Source organism: Alternaria conjuncta (assembly GCF_024043145.1).
Source record: "Alternaria conjuncta strain BMP 0040 chromosome Unknown scaffold_4, whole genome shotgun sequence".
NCBI classification, from domain to species: Eukaryota; Fungi; Ascomycota; class Dothideomycetes; order Pleosporales; family Pleosporaceae; genus Alternaria; species Alternaria conjuncta.
This window is the reverse complement of record NW_026250093.1, coordinates 691,291-709,307: the sequence shown is the minus strand read 5'-3', so window position 1 is coordinate 709,307 and position 18,017 is coordinate 691,291. Positions and strand designations below refer to the sequence as shown.

The window sequence follows — 18,017 nt, the reverse complement described above, 5'->3', positions numbered from 1 at the left end:
CAGCCGGCATGGGTATATCCGGCTGCGTATCATGTTTTTCTTGCTTTTGTTGGTTCCGTGGTGGGTATTTGTCATGTTGGTATTTTGAGTTGAAGGGCTCGGGGGATGTACCCGATCTTCTTCATGTTTCGGTGTACTTTAGCATTTGTTTTGTAATCCAGACAACCGTAATTTCCTGGACTTTCTTCGAGTAATCGATCTGAATCAAGCTGCAACCTACGCTCCAAGTATGAATCGGTACTGCTTCTACTTCACATGCCGAGCGCATACCGAAGTCCCCGAGCGCCTAGACGACGCATTATTAGTTCCCGCTACCCAAACTTAGTAGCCGTACTTTCGTATCGGAAGTCCCTGGGGATCGAATGACGTGATCTCGACAGCTTTACCACGGTCCGTTCTAAGCGCCAGACAAACGTGTCCATCTGAGTTTTGCTTAACAACTCATAAGCTAAGCGCCAAAAGCACTTTCTACACATCTCACTGCAGGTCTCGTAACGACGATCTTTTGAACTGCGTAAAGAGTACGTACCGCATGCAACACAGTCAGCAGGAAGTCGCATGGAGAGGTCAAGTTAGCGGTCGATCCAGGTCGCTTGTGTGAACTGTACTCGGACAAGAGGGAACATCGTCGATCTTTCTCGTTTATGACTGCTCAGTCTGAGATGCTGCATTGACGATCAGTGGAGCGCGTAATCGAGAAGTGTTGCGGGGAGCTGAAGTTGAAACACAGCCGTGGACCCACGTGCGTGTGGCGGGCTGTGTCGGGCTTGCTGACGTTGTCGGTAACTAAATCGATCTTGGACAGCCAAGATGGAGAGATGTAGACGATGTGTCGGTAGTATACTTCATTGCGAATACATGATGCGTTCGCGCTCTCCAATGTAGGTATCTCGTCCCAAATCAAACCAAACGCCCGAATAGATCCTCTGACATAGCCTTCTTACGCCAATGTACAACACGCCACATCTGTTCCAATCCAAATCACGCTATACAGTCTATCTCTTCCCCTTCCAATCATACTTCTCGCTAACAGTATAAAACCTGATCAAACTCCTAGCCCCAACATCGTCGTTTGTCCTGAATAGCTGCGCAACATCCACATTCAGCGGGCTGTCTGGCTCAGCGCTAGTGAGCAATTGGTGTATACTCGTCAGAGTCGACGAGATGGTATATGCGGGTGTCCAAGCGGTCTTGAGTAGGTCGAGGCAGATCTCGCCAGTCTTGAAATCGACGTTGGGGTGGCAGATGGGCGTTACGAAGCGGATGGTGGGTGGTGTGAGAGGGTAGGTAGAGGGGATCGCGATGGAGAGGAGCCAGCAGCCGTCTAGGAGGTGTTAGTAAGTGAATGTGGTTTGGGTGTTGTGATGCTGTAAGCGGTGTAGGCGAAGTATGCGCCGGGTTCTGTGTACCTTCATATGCCGTTCCCTCTACACCCTTCATAACCGCCCTCCATTGCATCACATCGTCGTCTGTAGGTCCGAGTTCGTAAAGCGCGTCGTTGGAGTCGTGTTGGTATGTTTGCAGTTCGGTCATCAGGCGCTTGATGGGCGATGCGTTGCGCGACGAGCCTGCCATGGTGTCTATATATATCTGCTATGGGTCGTGATATTGATGATAATGTTATAGTGGGTGGAGACGATGCGCTGTATGTCTATGGCGGTGAAAGTGCGAGTGGAGGCTTACGGACAGCTCAATTGTCGCATTGGCAAGGATATCGGATGGCTGAGCTGGCCGCGGTGATGCGCCGAGGTCTGGAGCTTGAGCCACAGACTGGGCTGAGCGCCATCCCCACCAAAACTTTTGGAGATGGCATATCGTCACTGAGGTGCAGAGGCACATCTTAGAGCACCCACCCCTTGGTCCAATTTCTGCGCATCAAAGTCCCTTGGCTCGACGCGTCTACTGGCGTACTCAACATTCTCATCCTATCGCACACCTCCTCCCATCACCTACACAGTTGACAGTACGGAGAGTCGAACTCTTCATTCACGACGCGCATTCGAATCGGGTCACGAAATCATGGTCGCACCTACAGTTACCCTCACGCATTTGAACCGCGCCGACGGTTCTGCGACATATACCCACAATGGCTACTCAATCATTGGCGCCGTCAATGGTCCAATCGAAGTACAGCGACGCGACGAACTACCCGAGGAAGCAGCGATCGAGGTGAACGTCAGACCCGCTATGGGAGTTGGAAGTATGTGTTTACGCTTGATGGGGTAGTGATTGGTATACTGACGGATATCCAGGTCCAAGAGAACGACATCTCGAAACACTGGTACACAACACACTGCGCAGTATCATCCTGACCCGGGCGATACCACGAACACTTGTACAAATCACACTCCAGGTCAGGAGTTTACCCGAGGAAGATAGCACAGCAGGCGTCAATACCGTATGTCCAGTTGCGATACCGTCTCCCATGACTATCAATCGCTAACAGCCCCAGTCTCTGACCCTTCTCCCACACCTTCTTCACACTGCGCTCCTCGCGCTCCTCTCCGCATCGATACCCCTCCGCACAGTCCTCACTTCCGTAATGATCGCACAACCCGCCTCGCCGTCTACGAACTCCTTCCCACCCATACTCTCGCCTACCGCAAACGAATTACTACGCGCAAAGCCCATACGATCGGTACACGTTTTCGCGTTCTCTGGTGACAGAAAAATGCTGCTGAGCGAAAGCGAAGGAAACTTCAGCTACGAGGAGTGGAATGAGGCATGCCAGATGGCAGAAGATGCATGCTGTGGAGACGAAGATGAAGAAGAGGAGGGTGGTGTGAGACTGGAGGCTGAAGGCGATGCCATGGACGTCGATGCGCAGGTTGAGGGAGAGAATCTGGAGAAATGGTTGAGGAGTGTAGTCAGAAGGAAGGTGGAGTATGAGCAGCGGTGGAAGAGCGCTACCTGAAGTCTGGTCGCGCAGATACAATGATGACTGCAAGACGGAGGCTGAGGCTCTCGCTGTTGGGTTCTTCGTTAGCCAGCAGGAGTGACACATAACCAGTGACTCGAGAGGATGGTCATAGATCGGGGAGAGCCCGTTACTGGGCTCGTCGGTCTCCTCGGCTCTGTACTCGTGGTTCCCATTCCACGAGGTTACTCAGAGTTGCCAAGCCGCTGTGAGTTTGGAGCTGAGCACGGTGTGTCCAGGTGTCATGCCGCGAACATGAGTCTACTTTATTTGGACGCAGCGTTGCGCCGGCTATAGATGACTGCACAAAATTCAAGGCAATTCAACGCTGGAAGCACTAGTTCGACGAGCAACGATCGGTTTGTGGTGATGTGTGCGTGACTCGAGATTATGACACGGATATGACAAGTTGCGTTGGCGAGAAGTAGTGACTGGTGCGAATGGCGAGCTTTGTATAAATACTGCTGTGTATTTTTTTTTCCTGCTATGTGAAAAATGCTATAGATACAAGAACGCTCAAAGCGCTAACGATGCGAGACGTATAAATGAAGGCTCGATGTAGGTTTCCAGTGTTGTACGATGGTACAAGATGATGGCAGCGATGGCGTCGCGGTGAAGTCGTCGTTCTCAGTCGTAAATCGTAAATCGTAAATCGTATAATGATCGATCGTCCTAGAAGGAGTTTTGTTGTGTAATAGTTCGTTCGTCGTATGAGGATCCGAAAGGTCGTGTCCCAGCGCTATGCATAACCCCAAAATGAATGTCCATGAAGCCCGATGAAACTGGTCAAGCTGACTCGACCTTCTGTCTAATGAGTTTTTTCTGGCGTCCCGCATGCTCAGCCAGCAGTCTCCCCAGAGAGCCCTGTGCGTCCCATTCGGGGACCTCCCACATTGTTTTGCCTCTCGACTTCGCCTGGTCTTCAACCGTTTGGAAGTCTTCACTACATGCCTTTGCCTCTAGGAGCCATTCGTGCCAGGCCTCGGTATCAGGACAAGCATCGCTCATTTTAACCCATGCAATGCCTTTGCTGACACAAATGGCCCTCCAGAGAGCTTGTGTGAACGTCTCGTTTTCCGAAGGGTATCCTTTCTTGTCCATATCGGAGTCAGAGAGGCACTCGTTTTCAACTTCATAACACGAGGTGTCCCAGTGCAACTTGCTGTGCAAGGCAGCGACAACCCAGTACGAAGCGCCCAGTAGCATGTAGGAACCGGCCCAGGCGATCTGAACCTGAATCTGAGCATTGGCGAGACAGATGACGCCTCCCATAAGCATCATAGTGCCCACCAAACTCAAAATTCGGTATGCCGGACCGTGCGTCAAGAGGTAGTTGATGTTCTCTGGTGCGAAGTAGAGTTCTCGGGCCACGTCCTCCTCACAACGCACGATCAGGAAAGACCCCTTTGGATATCGAATGACAACATCTCCCCCCGGTACGGGTGTCTTTTTGTATTTCCGCGAGGGTAGTTCCAGCTCCCACTTGTTACCCAGTCCGATCAGACTGGAAAGAAGCGAGAGGAGTACCGTCGCTACCACCGACATGCCATCGTCCTGCCATATCGATAGCGCAAGGAGGAGAGCAGAGAGGGCGAAGCCGATGAAGTTTACGATTGTGAGTGGGCCAAAGGTCTTGGCCTTGAGCGGTCGGTCGTGGACGCGTTTGATTTTGACAACCCGTACGGAGAAGGGGTTTAGGTTATTCGCGTCACTGGTAATTTGTTAGTATGGCAGGGTTATGCTATGGTTGTAGATTGGTACGTGTGATGGCTAGTGCATTGTTGACTCCGGTCCACGGTAGACGTGTGGGGAAGTACCTCGTGGCAGCTGGCGACTACCGAGTTTGACCGAGAAGATGCACTTACCAGACGATGTTTCCGATATGATTGATGTGATCCCTGTGGTTCCCCGAGACGATGCCGGTTACGTGACCCCGGGATGGCTCTAGTTGAAAGGGTCTCGTCGGCCTCATCAGGGCTTGAGGTGCCGGGATCAACCGTGGTAGGAATATCCATTTCGAAAGCGTCGAAACCTGAGCATTGGCGAGCACGGAACCCTCGCCCAAGATGGCGAGGAAACCAACGATATCTAGTTGTAGTTCATTGAGTGATATCTTCCCGTTCTCATCTGCGGGCAGCCAATACATGTCGCTAAGATACAGGCGATCTTCAAAACTCAGTGCAAACTGATGGCCGAAGCTGAATGTGATGGGAACGATGCATAAATCCGAATCGACGCGCTATGATGCAGTGACAGAAGGGCCGCAAGCGTATATACAACAGAGCCAGGATTGAGGCGAAAAAAAAGGCATGTATGATGAAGACGAAGCCCCAGCGTGGAGCAGGAAAAGGCGCGCGTACAGCGTAGACGCTGGGGGCCAAAACATGCGTGCAGCGCCCACCGGATCTGCGTGTGGCACCTCATTCCACTCCGGTCAGGGAGGCACAGTCGCTGTCTCGAGGACACGGAAGTTTGTGCAATCCCACAGCCCCCATGGATTGGGGCTTGTGCAGCTATTGGGTGCCTCAGGCTGAAGAAGTGAGGGGCAACATGGCTGACAGGGCCAGTGGCTAGGCTCCAGGGTTATCCGGCGTATGGCAGAATGCATGAGGCTTTTGCATAGCCTCCTTCATCGTGTGAGCGATGGGCAGTCCTGCCCAGCTTCAGCTTGACTTCCAACTTCTTTCTAGTAACTGATCCGCTTGTCGCAACGACATCGCGAAAGTTTGGATCGCTGCGCCCCGACTGCGAGTGGAGCTTGAACTCGTCTGTGATCGCCATCTTCGCCTGCTGCTCGCAACACCAGAACAGGCGCACGCACCAGGCTGACATCCCCGTGACACGATCCGATAGCGACAACTGTACGAAACGTCGAGGTTTGCGCTGAAAAGACGTTAAAAGTGGTGTCGCATTCACTCGAGCTGTCAAGAGAAGGAAGAATCGAACGCAAAAAAGCGTGCGCTGATGTATGTGGTTGCTCCTTCCTTCTGTCTTGCGTGTCCTCAGGCATGGATAGTGCTGGTGGCATCGCTCCTTCCCAGTCATCAAAATCTATGAGCGCAAGAAACGTCATCGTCTAGTCAGGGCCAACGTCGCCATTTTCTTCCCCTTCTCACGCTTTCTTTTGATCCTGCCGCTACGACATATGTACTTGGTCGTGGCCATCGCTCCAGGCATCACTCGTCTCCCAGCCTCGCGCATTTCCTTAGCCGCGGGGTATGAGGCGCAGCGAACAAACCACAGCCGCGACTACCTTGTGAATTCCAATACTAACCTAGTTCGCTACGTGCAATAGGCCGACAAGCGGGACAGCGGTACTTGAATTTGGTACACCATATCAATCGCCTGGTTAGAGCACTATCTAGTCACGGGGTGTGCCTTGAACCAACCTCGTTTCACGGGATCTAAGGATTGTGTTGGATATTCCGAATCATACACAGCCCGAACCGGTCAATCGAGAAAGGTCACCGAGAGCGGCGTGAACCAGTCGTGTCGCTTCATATCATTGTACCTGCAGTCTCATCGCAAGTGGCATGAGCAGCCGGTGATAGACGCTTCTTCATTCCACCGTCATCGGCATGCCCACTGACGCCGAACCCAAAACTTCGAGTGAGTCCCACAGAACCCGTCCGGGGTTGTTGGCAACGTGTGGTATTGTCATCCCCACATTGTGAGTCTCCAAGTGAAGGCTCATGTTTATCGCGGCTGTGTTGACTTTTGGATGTAGCTTTGTACGTGACAGGCACAACTCTCCAGGAGACTCAAACCGACCAGTTATGACTGTAGCTGACTCACCAAAGAAGAGAAAGAGGGCCCTCAGCCCCCAACCTACTAGGAAGATACCACTACATTCAGGAGAACCAAAGACCGTCGAGATGTCTTCCCCAAACGCTGAGGACCTGACCGAGTTTCAGAAGAGGGCGGAGATCCAGTTCAAAGCCGTTCTGGAAGGTATTGATCAAGTAGCCACTGCTCACGAGAAGAAGACACAGGATCTCGTGAAAGCAGAGAACGAGAGTGCTTGGGATCGACCAGTGAGACCCAAGGATAAATCCAGATCCAAAGACGACAAGCTTGAGGAAAGGGCTGCTGCCATCATCCGAGCGATTCGCGAGTATGAGCGGGTTGTTACTTTCGGTAACCGACCGTCAGAAGCGCTGCCTTTAGAAAATGATCGTGACATGGGCGGTCAATATCTTACCAACAAGGACCGCATAGACAACGAAAGCAAGCTATACCAAATCGCCAGGAACGTTCCAAAGGGCGCTTTGTTACATCTTCACTTCAATGCCGAACTGCATCCTGAGATACTTCTTGTACGAGCGCGCAAGATGAAGAACATGTACATCCGCAGTATCATACCAATCACGAAGAAGGAGCATCTGGGGGAGACTGAGATGATTTTCAATATCTGCGACCCAACAACCGTCGACCCTGGTGTCAACATCTTCTCGGACTCTTATCCCAAACTAATGGATCAGGAAAACCCGAAGGCTGAAAGCTATCTGAAGACTACCTGGATGCCATGGTCAGACTTCCAGGAGGAATTTGAAAGAAAGTTCCCAGGTGAATACCAAGACGAAGAACCTGAGACTTTTCAAGCTGGACAGCCACAACACTGTGGGCAGACAAAGCCTACCAAGCTTCGTCCCGCTGAGAACTGGTTAAGATCGAAGATGGTTCTTAGCCTTGATGAAGCCTATGGGCCTACACAGACTGTGAATGGGTATGTGTTGCTCCTACATCATCGCAGTACTCACTAACGTATACACAGAGTATGGGCTCGCTTCAACCAAGCTACCAGGGCTTTCAAAGGCTTACTAAACTATGAGAGCGTCTACAAAGAATACATAGGCGATGCTATTGACCGCATGATCGAGGAGAACGTCATGTACGCCGAACTACGACCAATGCTTTTGGACAAGTTCATTCCTGCCGACAGCGGCATTCACGAGAAGCGCATCAAGAACCACGAACAGATGCGACTCATTGTAGATGGAATGAAGGAAAAGAGGAGAATGCTTGCAGAGCAGCATGGCAACGATGACAAGTTCCCGTTTGGACTCAAGATCATATATTGCACACCACGATCTATTCCCATACCGCTTATGCAAAAGGAGATGAGAGATTGCATAGCGCTCAAGATGGAATTCCCGGATCTTATTTGTGGTAAGCAGCATCTGACACTCAAAGCGCAACCGTTTCTAACACCCTTAGGTTTTGATCTCGTGGGCGCGGAGGACCGGCCCAACCACATTGGGTTTTATAGGAAAGAGCTCGTTACATTCCAGGAAACGTGTAAGAAACTCAAACTGGACATACCTTTCATGTTCCACGCCGGTGAGACACTGCTCGACACCGGGGGCTCCTCCGATCCGGAGAACTCCAACCTCTACGACGCAGTGGCGCTGGAATCGAAGCGCATTGGCCACGGATACGCGCTCATGAAGCATACCCATCTCATTGAGAAATTCAAGAAGACGAAGACCAGCAAGGGTATCTGCATTGAGCTTTGTCCTATCTCGAATGAGCTTTTGCACCTTTGCAGAAACGTCAAAGAACACCCATACCCAGAACTGCTGGCTGCGGGCATACCTTGTACAGTCAACTCAGACAACCCATCACTCTTCAGGTAAGAGATACCGCCCATGCGAACCTTTTGCATCGCGAACGAGTTCGGTACTAACAATGCGCACAGCAACTCAATGTCACACGAATTCTACCAAATCATGGTCGGCGACCCCACCATGTCGCTTTGGAGCTGGAAGCAGCTGGCAAAATGGAGTATTGAATACAGCTGCCTCAACACCAAAGAACAGGAACGGGGGCAAGAAATCTTGAGTAGAGGTTGGAAGGAGTTCTGCCAGACCGTGGTTCGAGACTATGGTCCTCTCATGGAAGATGAAGCTTCAGTCAACATCAATCCCTATAGGGCAGAGGCATCGTATTCGGTGCGCGACGACAAGACTCATCCCATTATTGAGAAAGCAATGTCGGACAAGAAGATGGCAGAGAAGAAGTCCCCAGGTCAGGACCAGCCAGATGTGGTCAAAATAGAGAGGGAGAAAGCAAGGCTGTGGATGGAGTCTTTGGCTAGCAGCAACGTCCTCAAGCGGAAACCTTGATATCGCGACACACGAACCGTCAAGGGGCAATATCCTCAATCTACCTCGACAACAGAGGAGAGTCGAATTCCAACATGGGGCTGGCTGACTGGCTCGCGTCTGCTTTCGGAATACAAGTGCAATATGCAACGCAACCATTACATGATGACTTATTTGGACTAGATTACGGCCGTCACGTAGATTCCCAAGGCTACGGCCAACCCAATACAATATTTCTGACTCTCTAAGTTCTTCACTAAGCCGCGTCCCCGACAGCACCTAGGACCCTCTTATCACTACCCGTGACTGTCTGCCCTTTCGCCTGCGCGAAGTTCGCGCTCCGCTCGTGCGCCGGGTTGGGGCTGTAAAACTCATCGACAATGGGATGAATCATGACTGTCTGCTTCGATATGGTAAGCGTACTATTCGTGGGGACCGTAACCCAGTTATCTGTTCTCGTTAGCACACGATGCACCAGAAAGGTCGTGAAGAATAACATACCCCTCTCAAACGTCAACGGCTCACTAGCCACAAGCACGATGTCACTCCCCTTGTCCCTACGTTCCATAACGTAGTCCCTCTCTCTCTCCTCGTCATCGACAGAAACACCAGCATCAGAGTCCTGGGACTGAGCGTTGAGTTCGCGCCAACTCGTTCCGCTGCTGAAGAAGAGGCTTGCTGCCTCATCTGTCTTACTACTCACGTACCGCGAGCAAACCACGCTAACACCATCCGTCACAGCGAAGTTGAGCAAACTCCTGCTATCCTCCTCGCCGACACCTTGTTCGCCCACGACGTCTTTGATGAAGCCATTGAGCCGCTCAATCGTCTTCAGTATCGCTTTGCGCAGCACCGTATGTCCGAAGCCTACACCAGGCTCCACATCTCTATCGGGTGAAATACCAGCTTTATCGAGACAATCGAGAAAGGTAGCGAACGCCCACTCGCTATCCGTACTCCCGCCTACAACGTTGAACCACTTCTCGTCCAGACTCATAGCCAGTCTCCGCTTGATCTGTTTCCAGCATCCTATGCCGCCGTTGTGCATGAACATGAGGCTCTTGTAGCTGAAGGGGTGGCAGTTGCTGTCGCTGAGGTTACCCTCGGTTGTAGCGCGGACGTGGGCGAAGATGAGGCTCGATGTGGTTTTGGACGCGATGCGCGAGAGGTTTATGCAGTTCCATGCTGGGATTGTGGAGGTGAAGACGCAGGGCGTGGGACCGAGAGATGGGCAGGTGTAGTAGCCGATGCCGAAACCGTCGCCGTTGTGTGGGCGCCGTCTGTCCTGGTGGTGATTAGTGGAAGGGGTGATGTGGGCGGTGGATGGTAACGTACTAGGCGGAGGCGCGAGTCGAAGGATTGCGTGAGGATAGAGTGTGAAGGGTTTAGAATGAGCTCGGAGAGGAGGATCTCATCCTTGCCTTTGTAGACCTGTGGGTGTTAGCTGCGTACTGCGCAGGTCTATGGTGCTCTGCTTACCATGAACCTACACATGCTGAGTATCTGTTGTTGTGCAGTCAAACTTCAGCGTCTCATATCACGCAGAAGTAGTGACCCTGGTGCCGAATGTGTGGAATGGCAGTTGTGTCAAGATGGTGGTGCGCTGGCTGCGAGTTCGGGGCGGCGGTGTGTTCGCGATGATTGCGCCATCGGTCCAGGGCGTTGCTTGGGATATCATTGGATTCTGCACAGATTGCAGAGACGTCGCGTATGCGCGCACGCGATATTACGGATTTCATCCTGAGACACGCGACATGCTATCACGAAGCGAGCGAGCAAAGATAGCTAACCCCACGCGTGGTTCGCGGAGGCATGCCGGGGCGGGGTGATCAGGGTTCCGCGGATGACGCACGTGTTACTTTCCCAGCTAGCGGCACTGTTAGTTCAACAATCACATGCAACTTCATTCATGTCGACCAGGCTATGTTGTAAGCCGATTACTCGGCGATTTATTCAGCTATCTGGCTGGCGCGGCTGGACTGCGAGCGCATGTTGCCCTTGCACCCAATTGTGTAGAGCGCCATTCCAGAGCAGACCGCCCAGTCCAACCATTCCGATCTTCAGACAAGCTAGACAAACACGCAACGCCGGGGATATGATGCGGTTATTGAACATGGGTGGGGTACAAGACGGTGTATCTTTAAGGCTTCATTGAAATCATGGCGAAGTGATAGCTGGAAAGGATGGGGGTATTGCTAAGGAAACACAAAGGTCCTCGCAATCATAGCACTTCCGTGGATCATGTATCATATCGTGTATGATCTCCGTGTTCGTCCAGGATACTGCAAACACTACTAGTCGTGCTCTCGTGGCTGGCTAGCGTGGTGGAAGGGCTGCACTGAAATGCAACGTTTCAACTTCGGACTTGTCGCGGACCTAGACCCGCTTACATGTCCATGGAGTCACCTCCGTTGGCGAAGTTGAAGTTTTGTTGTTGCTGCTGACCAGCGGCGCCGAAGCCGAACTGACCGTCCTGGTTAACCTGGGGTCCGGCCTCGCCCATGTTCTCCGCCTCACCCTCCTCGTCGGCGAAGTACTTCTCGATGATGTTGTAGGCCTTCATGTAGATCTCCTCGTTGGCGTTGTTCTGGCATTCGTGGATCTTCTCCATGCCGCCGACCTCTTCGATGAAGAGAGCGTAGCGGTTGATGGGCTCGCCGCCAGCACCACCCTCGCTGGCCTCCTTGTCCATCTCGCCGACCTTGAGAATGTTCTCAAGACCATCGAGGGCAACCTGGATAATCTTGTTGTCGGGGCAGGCGAGGAGATCGCAGAGGGGCTTGATGCAGCCGCTCTGGACGAGGTAGCGGATCTGAGCAGGCTTCTGCAGACCACCGCTGGTGGCGTTGGAGATGGCCCAGCAGGCCTCCTTGCGCGTCTTGAAGTCGCCGTTCTGGAGGAGGTGGATCAGAGGGGGGATGATGTTAGCATCGATGACGGCCTGGATCTGGGTCGAGTTGCCGGCGGTGATGTTGGAGATGGTCCAGCAGGCCTCCTTGCGGATTCCGTCCTTGGTGGAGCTGAGGAGGGACAGCAGCGCGGGGAGCGAGCCGCAGTTGATGATGACCTGGGTCTGGACGTCGTCGCCAGTCACGATGTTGCCGACGGAGCGCAGGGCGGGGGTCTGGACGGAGGTCGAGGCGTGCATGAGCAGCTCCACAAGGCGGCGGGGGATGCCGGCCTCGATGACGGCCTGGATCTTGTCGTTGGAGCCATCGGAGAGGTACGAGATGGCCCAGCAGGCGTCGATGAGGACCTCGTCGTCGAGCGAGTATACGAGCTTGGCGAGCACGGGCAGGGCAGGCTGGATCTGCTGGACAATTAGTACCTCGAGTTAAGTGGGGCAGCGAGCAGAACTCACAGTTTGCCAGTCGGGCTGAGGGGTCTTGCCGCGGCAGAAGTTGCTCAGGGTCCAGGTGGCATTGCGCAGCATGCTGAGCTTGCGGCTGTCGCCCAGCAGGGCCAGCAGCGGGCGGAGAGCACCGGCCTGCAGGACAAAGTCGCGGCAGGCGGGGCTGTCACCGGCGATGTTGCCCAGGGCCCAGACGGCCTGCTCGCGCACGTCTGGCTCGTGGCTGCTGAGCAGCTCGACGAAGATGGGCACGGCGCCCGCCTCGATGACGACCTGTGTCTGTTGCGCCGAGCCCGACGCGATGTTGGTGAGGGCCCAGGCGGCCTCGAACTGCACCAGCGTGTGCGGGGAGCGCAGGAACTCGACGAAGCGGCTCACGACGCCGGTCTCGATAACGCGCTCGATCGGGGGGTTGCGCTCCTTGGACAGCAGCTTGCGGAACTTGGTCGTCGCCTGGATCTGCTCGTCGATCTGTTCCGAGAAGACGCCCTTTACCATCTGGGGGAGCTCCTCGTTGAGCTACATCGCGTTATGTCAGCCTGCTACTCTCTCCCTCTCTGTGCTCGCTGAGGCACGGGATGGTGGGGTATACACGCACCTGGCTCTCGATGTTGCCGCCCTCATCGTCGCTGTCGGGGGCAGCGCCGAGCGAGGCGCCCGGCTGGTCCCGTCCAGCGATACCGCGGCGCTTTGCGAGGTTCTCCTCACGCTTCGCCCGGCGGATCTCGACCTGTTGCTCTTCACGGCGGCGGCGGAGTTCGTCTGGCTTGAAGGCGCTCTTCGCCTTGAACGTCGTGCGACGGTGCTCGGGGATGTACTTGTCGGCCATGCTAGCGACTCTGGTGGGCGTGCAGTGTGGGAGTCGGACAAGATTTGGGTGCGGCTGTTTGTTTGTAAAGGGGAGTAAACTTTCCTACCAGAGGGGTGATTTTGAAAGCGGAAGCGGCGAAGCGGGTATTGGCGCTAGCAGCTTGGCTCGAGCGCTCTACCCAAGCAACCACCACGACGCGTCGCGACTGTCGCAGTGATATGCCCCCGCCACCCTGCAGCTGTTTGTCACACCTGCACGCCCGTATTGCGAGACCACTACGACAGACAAAGGCCTAGTCTCAGCCACTTCGCCTCTCCTGCAATTGCTTCTCCTTTGACGGCCTTGCAGTCCACGCTAACCGCTTTCGGCCATCTCCAGCTGCAATGCCGCTGCAGCTGCCCAACGGCTTCACGGCTATCAAAGATGCCACCGAGGCGAAGTCCACGGTCAGTCTAATCGGCGTGCTGGTCAGTCTTGATCTTCCCAAAACAACGCGAAGACAGGACATGGCCCTAAACTTCACTATTCAAGATGACTTCACGTCTGGTGAGGTTGGAGGTGAATCAAGCATCACCTGCCGATTGTTCAGACCAACCGAAGACAAGTTTCCCAAGACCGTTGGCGATGTCGTCATACTCCGAAGGTGGCAGCTGCAAGAGTACCAGTTTCGCATGGACGCCATTGGTTCTAGGACCTGCCACATCGTCGTCTTCCCAAGCCACAGGATTCCCGTTCCGGGGCTGAGCGAGGCGTTTCAGGCCGGCAGTCAAAAGCTGCCTCACGAAAGGACTGGGGGCCCTCCCCCGACGATTCCAGAGCAGATGGCTGTTATACATCTAAAGCATGCATCCAAGGGCGCAGCACCACAAGTGAAGCAGCATGCGGCCATTAGTGCTTTCAAAGCCAAGACAGCAAGGAAGAAGTCCTTAATCAAGGATCTGCAACTCGATACCTTCTACGATGTTTGTGCACAGGTTGTCGACTTCTACTATACTCAGTTAGGTGACCGAGTCGACTTGAAAGTGACCGACTATACTCCGAATGAACAAATGCTCTACTACCCAGATCCAGACTCGGAAAAAGACTTCCCGGTCAGAGAAAGGCGCTGGAGTAGTCCATTTGGTCACATGGTCCTCAACATCACCGTGTATGGAGCAAATGCGGCTTGGATACAGGAAAACCTTGGCCAGGGTGACTTCGTCTTTGTAAGAAACATGCGAGCCAAGCTGGCTACGAATGGCAAGTTGGAGGGTGCTTTACATGAAGACAAAATGAACGATTCGAAAGTCGATATCATGCTCCTGAAGGACGAGGGCGAGATCGAAGCAATTAACAAACGGCGAGAAGAGTACGAAAAGAAACGCGAGACCAAAACAGCTTTTCAGGCGTTGCAGAATGAACCAAAACAGCCTTCGGCCAAATCTGCCAAAGCGAAAAAAGAGGCCAAAAAACTGAAGCAACAAGCAGATAAGCTGACCGAGGTGGAAGAGCTCGAGCGAGCAGCACGAGAATGGGAAAAAGGACGGGGTGGTATCAACACAAACGGTAAGATCGCCCCGACCTCCTTCTCTTCTATGCTGACTCTCCTCAGTCACTGCCGCTTTCCCCCATATGAAACTATCCACAATCTCCGAGATCATACACAACCCTCACCGGACGGTGACGACAACAGAAAAGTACACCACATTTGAACTTCCATTCATCAACTGCAGACATCGATCTCGCGTGCGGATAGTAGATGTTTATCCTCCTGAAATCAAGCTCTTCGCGCATAGTACAAGAGACAGGAAGTGGAACAAGCATCCCAAGCGCCAGAGCTCGACTGGTGCCCATGCGAACGAGAAGTGGGAATGGGGATTCGTTCTCCTACTCGAAGATGCCAACGTCCCTCGCGATACAGTGGCCGAGAAACTGCGTGTGGTCGTCAACAATGAAGCTGCGCAGTTTCTGCTAAAGATGAACGCTGTCGAGTGAGCAAGCCTGTTCCTTCACGATTACTACCTTACTAATACTTTCGCAGTCTCACGAATCAGCCCAAGGTTCTCAAGAAACTCGAGGAGAAGCTCTTCATCTTGTGGGGTAACCTGATGGAGCTCAAGACCGAGTTGCGAGATCGAGGAAACGATCTGCCGCTACCGCCGGGAGACAACCGCTTACAGAACAAGCCCTTTGACGCTTGCATTGAAGAGTATGGCTGCGAGGTACCCCCGACAAAAGACCAGCATGAATTTGGCTATCAACGCATGTATAGGCTCGCGCAGACGGCGATTGTGGAATAAGCCCTTTCTTTACGACAGTCAGGTTGACCTGCATACCTTGTATGCCTCTCATTTTACTTGATACCCTCTGTGTAATTGTACTCAGTCTCTCTGTTAGCAAGGCGTAAGGGATGCGCAAGGGTTGGATATCCACGTAGCGATTACAAAGGATGACCGAGACGGGAAACCTAGCAGGCGAGACACGTCCACTTTCCTCGGTCTTCCGCAACGTGCGATAATCGATATGGAAAGACGGAAAGCCTGACTTTCAAAATTTGGACCTGGCCTTCATCTGCGCTCTTTTCCGAATGTCGCTAAGATCATGGCTCACTGCAGATGCAGCCAGGGTATACATGGAATTGTACGTAACCGGCCAACGAACCAATCAGCCCCATCTTTCTCCACGTGTTAGAGCGTACAGTCGCTCCTACCCTTCAACAGATCGACCTTGTTGCGTGTGCTGATCTTGGAGGGCCTAGTATCGTATTCGTCAGATTGCGTGATCAAACGTGCTTGTAGCGAAAGGTCACTCATCAGTCACCGCGCCTTCATAGCGCCGAGCTCGGCCTCCTACTACTGCCTATTCGAATCCGCGACACAACTACATCCGTCTTGTATTCCACCAATTAATGTCAAATTTTAGGCTGTCATCGTTACAGTACTCACCAAGATCGATGCTGTGTAAGAGCTGGGAGTAGTACGCAGTGGAAGATACTTCGTGCAACATCTCGGTACCGGACATCTACATACAACAGATCCCCCAAATAGTGCCCACAAGTGCAATTTACATTATGGCTCTGGAGGTCACTTCGATGATGATACAGACTCCTGGCGCCAACATCGCCGTCACAACTCCCTTGTCACCACACGAGGTTTCCATGAAGCTACCAGCGATACCGCCCGTTCTGGACGCCACGCAAATCCATGGCCTCCTCGATCCAAGATCTATATCCACCGACTTCGATAAACTGCGTTTCGAGGCCGCGGCACATGAGCAACTCACACTTCGCAATGAGCAGTCCAACAAGACCGCCGTTCGAGCTGCACAGCCATCCTCCACTCTCCTGATCTCCTCCCCGTACAACACCCCAGGCCATTACCTCGACCTTTCCTCTCCACACCTGACCACCTCTTCCAGGCTGCTCGCACTAGCTCTTACAGTCCTGAAACCAGCGACACCCACTTACGCAACCGCGTCCTACATCCAGGCCCTGAACTTCGACTCTGTCCTGACCGCTCTGCGCGATCTGATCGCAAGGGAAAACTTCACCTGGAGAGAAACCAGTTTCTACGTTGTGGTCTTCCGCTCCCAGCTCAAAGAAGGGATCAACGAGGAGTATCTGTATCGACTCGACGAAGAATCTCATCGGGAGGCGTGTGAGAGTGGGGGGCTGTTGAAGTACTGGTTTGGCAAGGCAGATGGGGAGAGGAGAAATCTTGCTACTTGTATGTTGTTGTTCCCTTCCTTCCAATACCCAAAGTGAGGTGGTTTAGGACGGGCTCCGCTGACAACGGTGGTAGGCTTCTGGCACAGCAGGGAAGATGCGTACAAAGGAGGGCTGGGGCCGTGGCATAGAAAGGCGAGGGCTGCTGGACGCGAGCTGTATGAGAGTATCGTGTTCAGTACCTACAGGTTCACAGTGGCGGATGGAGCGGAGGAGTATAAGTTTGAGGAGTGGGTCAAGTGAGGTGGGGTGTCTGGCATGAGGGATGGCGAGATTTGTCAGAACGGTCAAGTATGCAAGATTGAGAGGAAATGGTAGGACCAGAGAGGATGACGAAGGCAGTATCAATAGCAGGTAGGGGTTACATGAAAGAGAAAGTGTAGGTGGGTGTAGGTGGAAGAAATAGTGCAACGGTCGTGGAAAAATACAGCATTCAATTGCCCAAAATGATCTATACCATGCCCTACTGTACAGCGCATCGTCCGCATGCAAAGCTTGAATTACATAGAATAGTTCCGATCCATCTCGTCGCTCGTGGAGGATAGTTGGCTTATGGTCGGATAATGCGTAGGCCGTCTTTCGGGGGTGATGCTGCGCGCTTGAAGGACTGTCCATCTGTCAGTATTCGGGCTCTTATGCCAATTCCAAGACTAATTGTATCTTACGTTGTCGCACTCTTCCCATGCCCTTCCGGCACCGAAACCGAGACCGGTGAATGCGGGCCATGCGCGGCGCTTGAAGAGGAGTACGGAGAATACGACGCCGAATGACAGGCCGAGGCCGGAGCGGATGAGCATTGAAGAGAGGCAGCGGTCCCACTGGAATTATGTTAGCATGACTGTCTGATAGCGTTCCAACATTCTTGTCCCTGCGTATGATCGAACGGAAGTTGGCAGTAGTCGCGTGAGACGGGCCAAGACTGCCATTATTCGACTACCCCGCTTCTGGCATATCTTGACGCCTCTTTCAAGATGTGCAGATGTTTTTGCCATGCCTCAGAGGCCTCTTTCCCGGGGATTGTACCTTTTCGTTGAGGAGAGCTTCGCTCATGGGACGTGTGGTGCGCGAGATGGGAGCGACGGGCTGGGGGGTGTTGTCGGCCATGGCGGGAGTGTTTTCGAGTGCAATTG

The 18,017-nt window shown here is 53.2% G+C and overlaps 9 protein-coding genes across 9 annotated transcripts; 4 read left to right on the top strand and 5 right to left on the bottom strand.

Moving 5' to 3' along the window:
• Positions 1-995: 995 nt before the first annotated feature.
• J4E85_003064 (uncharacterized protein) lies at positions 996-1,575 on the bottom strand (the record flags this gene model as incomplete). Its single annotated transcript, XM_051467337.1, has 2 exons — positions 996-1,324; positions 1,410-1,575. The coding sequence occupies 2 exons, from the start codon at positions 1,573-1,575 to the stop codon at positions 996-998; spliced, it is 495 nt and encodes a 164-aa protein (XP_051328496.1).
• Positions 1,576-2,019: 444 nt separating this feature from the next.
• On the top strand, positions 2,020-2,914 carry J4E85_003063 (uncharacterized protein; the record flags this gene model as incomplete). Its single annotated transcript, XM_051467336.1, has 3 exons — positions 2,020-2,200; positions 2,253-2,398; positions 2,453-2,914. 3 exons carry the CDS (start codon positions 2,020-2,022, stop codon positions 2,912-2,914), a joined length of 789 nt encoding a protein of 262 aa, XP_051328495.1.
• Positions 2,915-3,703: 789 nt separating this feature from the next.
• Positions 3,704-5,063, bottom strand: J4E85_003062 (uncharacterized protein; the record flags this gene model as incomplete). The annotated part of the gene is made up of 2 exons (XM_051467335.1): positions 3,704-4,628; positions 4,783-5,063. The coding sequence occupies 2 exons, from the start codon at positions 5,061-5,063 to the stop codon at positions 3,704-3,706; spliced, it is 1,206 nt and encodes a 401-aa protein (XP_051328494.1).
• Positions 5,064-6,792: 1,729 nt separating this feature from the next.
• Positions 6,793-9,042, top strand: J4E85_003061 (uncharacterized protein; the record flags this gene model as incomplete). The annotated part of the gene is made up of 4 exons (XM_051467334.1): positions 6,793-7,643; positions 7,692-8,086; positions 8,135-8,549; positions 8,616-9,042. The coding sequence occupies 4 exons, from the start codon at positions 6,793-6,795 to the stop codon at positions 9,040-9,042; spliced, it is 2,088 nt and encodes a 695-aa protein (XP_051328493.1).
• A 235-nt stretch (positions 9,043-9,277) lies between these two features.
• J4E85_003060 (uncharacterized protein) lies at positions 9,278-10,515 on the bottom strand (the record flags this gene model as incomplete). The annotated part of the gene is made up of 4 exons (XM_051467333.1): positions 9,278-9,471; positions 9,523-10,306; positions 10,357-10,452; positions 10,501-10,515. 4 exons carry the CDS (start codon positions 10,513-10,515, stop codon positions 9,278-9,280), a joined length of 1,089 nt encoding a protein of 362 aa, XP_051328492.1.
• An 892-nt stretch (positions 10,516-11,407) lies between these two features.
• On the bottom strand, positions 11,408-13,202 carry J4E85_003059 (uncharacterized protein; the record flags this gene model as incomplete). The annotated part of the gene is made up of 3 exons (XM_051467332.1): positions 11,408-12,331; positions 12,383-12,892; positions 12,972-13,202. 3 exons carry the CDS (start codon positions 13,200-13,202, stop codon positions 11,408-11,410), a joined length of 1,665 nt encoding a protein of 554 aa, XP_051328491.1.
• A 365-nt stretch (positions 13,203-13,567) lies between these two features.
• J4E85_003058 (uncharacterized protein) lies at positions 13,568-15,463 on the top strand (the record flags this gene model as incomplete). Its single annotated transcript, XM_051467331.1, has 3 exons — positions 13,568-14,729; positions 14,776-15,154; positions 15,205-15,463. 3 exons carry the CDS (start codon positions 13,568-13,570, stop codon positions 15,461-15,463), a joined length of 1,800 nt encoding a protein of 599 aa, XP_051328490.1.
• A 770-nt stretch (positions 15,464-16,233) lies between these two features.
• Positions 16,234-17,130, top strand: J4E85_003057 (uncharacterized protein; the record flags this gene model as incomplete). Its single annotated transcript, XM_051467330.1, has 2 exons — positions 16,234-16,888; positions 16,964-17,130. The coding sequence occupies 2 exons, from the start codon at positions 16,234-16,236 to the stop codon at positions 17,128-17,130; spliced, it is 822 nt and encodes a 273-aa protein (XP_051328489.1).
• Positions 17,131-17,437: 307 nt separating this feature from the next.
• Positions 17,438-17,991, bottom strand: MIC10 (Mitochondrial inner membrane organizing system component; the record flags this gene model as incomplete). Its single annotated transcript, XM_051467329.1, has 3 exons — positions 17,438-17,494; positions 17,553-17,705; positions 17,911-17,991. The coding sequence occupies 3 exons, from the start codon at positions 17,989-17,991 to the stop codon at positions 17,438-17,440; spliced, it is 291 nt and encodes a 96-aa protein (XP_051328488.1).
• Between the last annotated feature and the right edge of the window lie 26 nt (positions 17,992-18,017).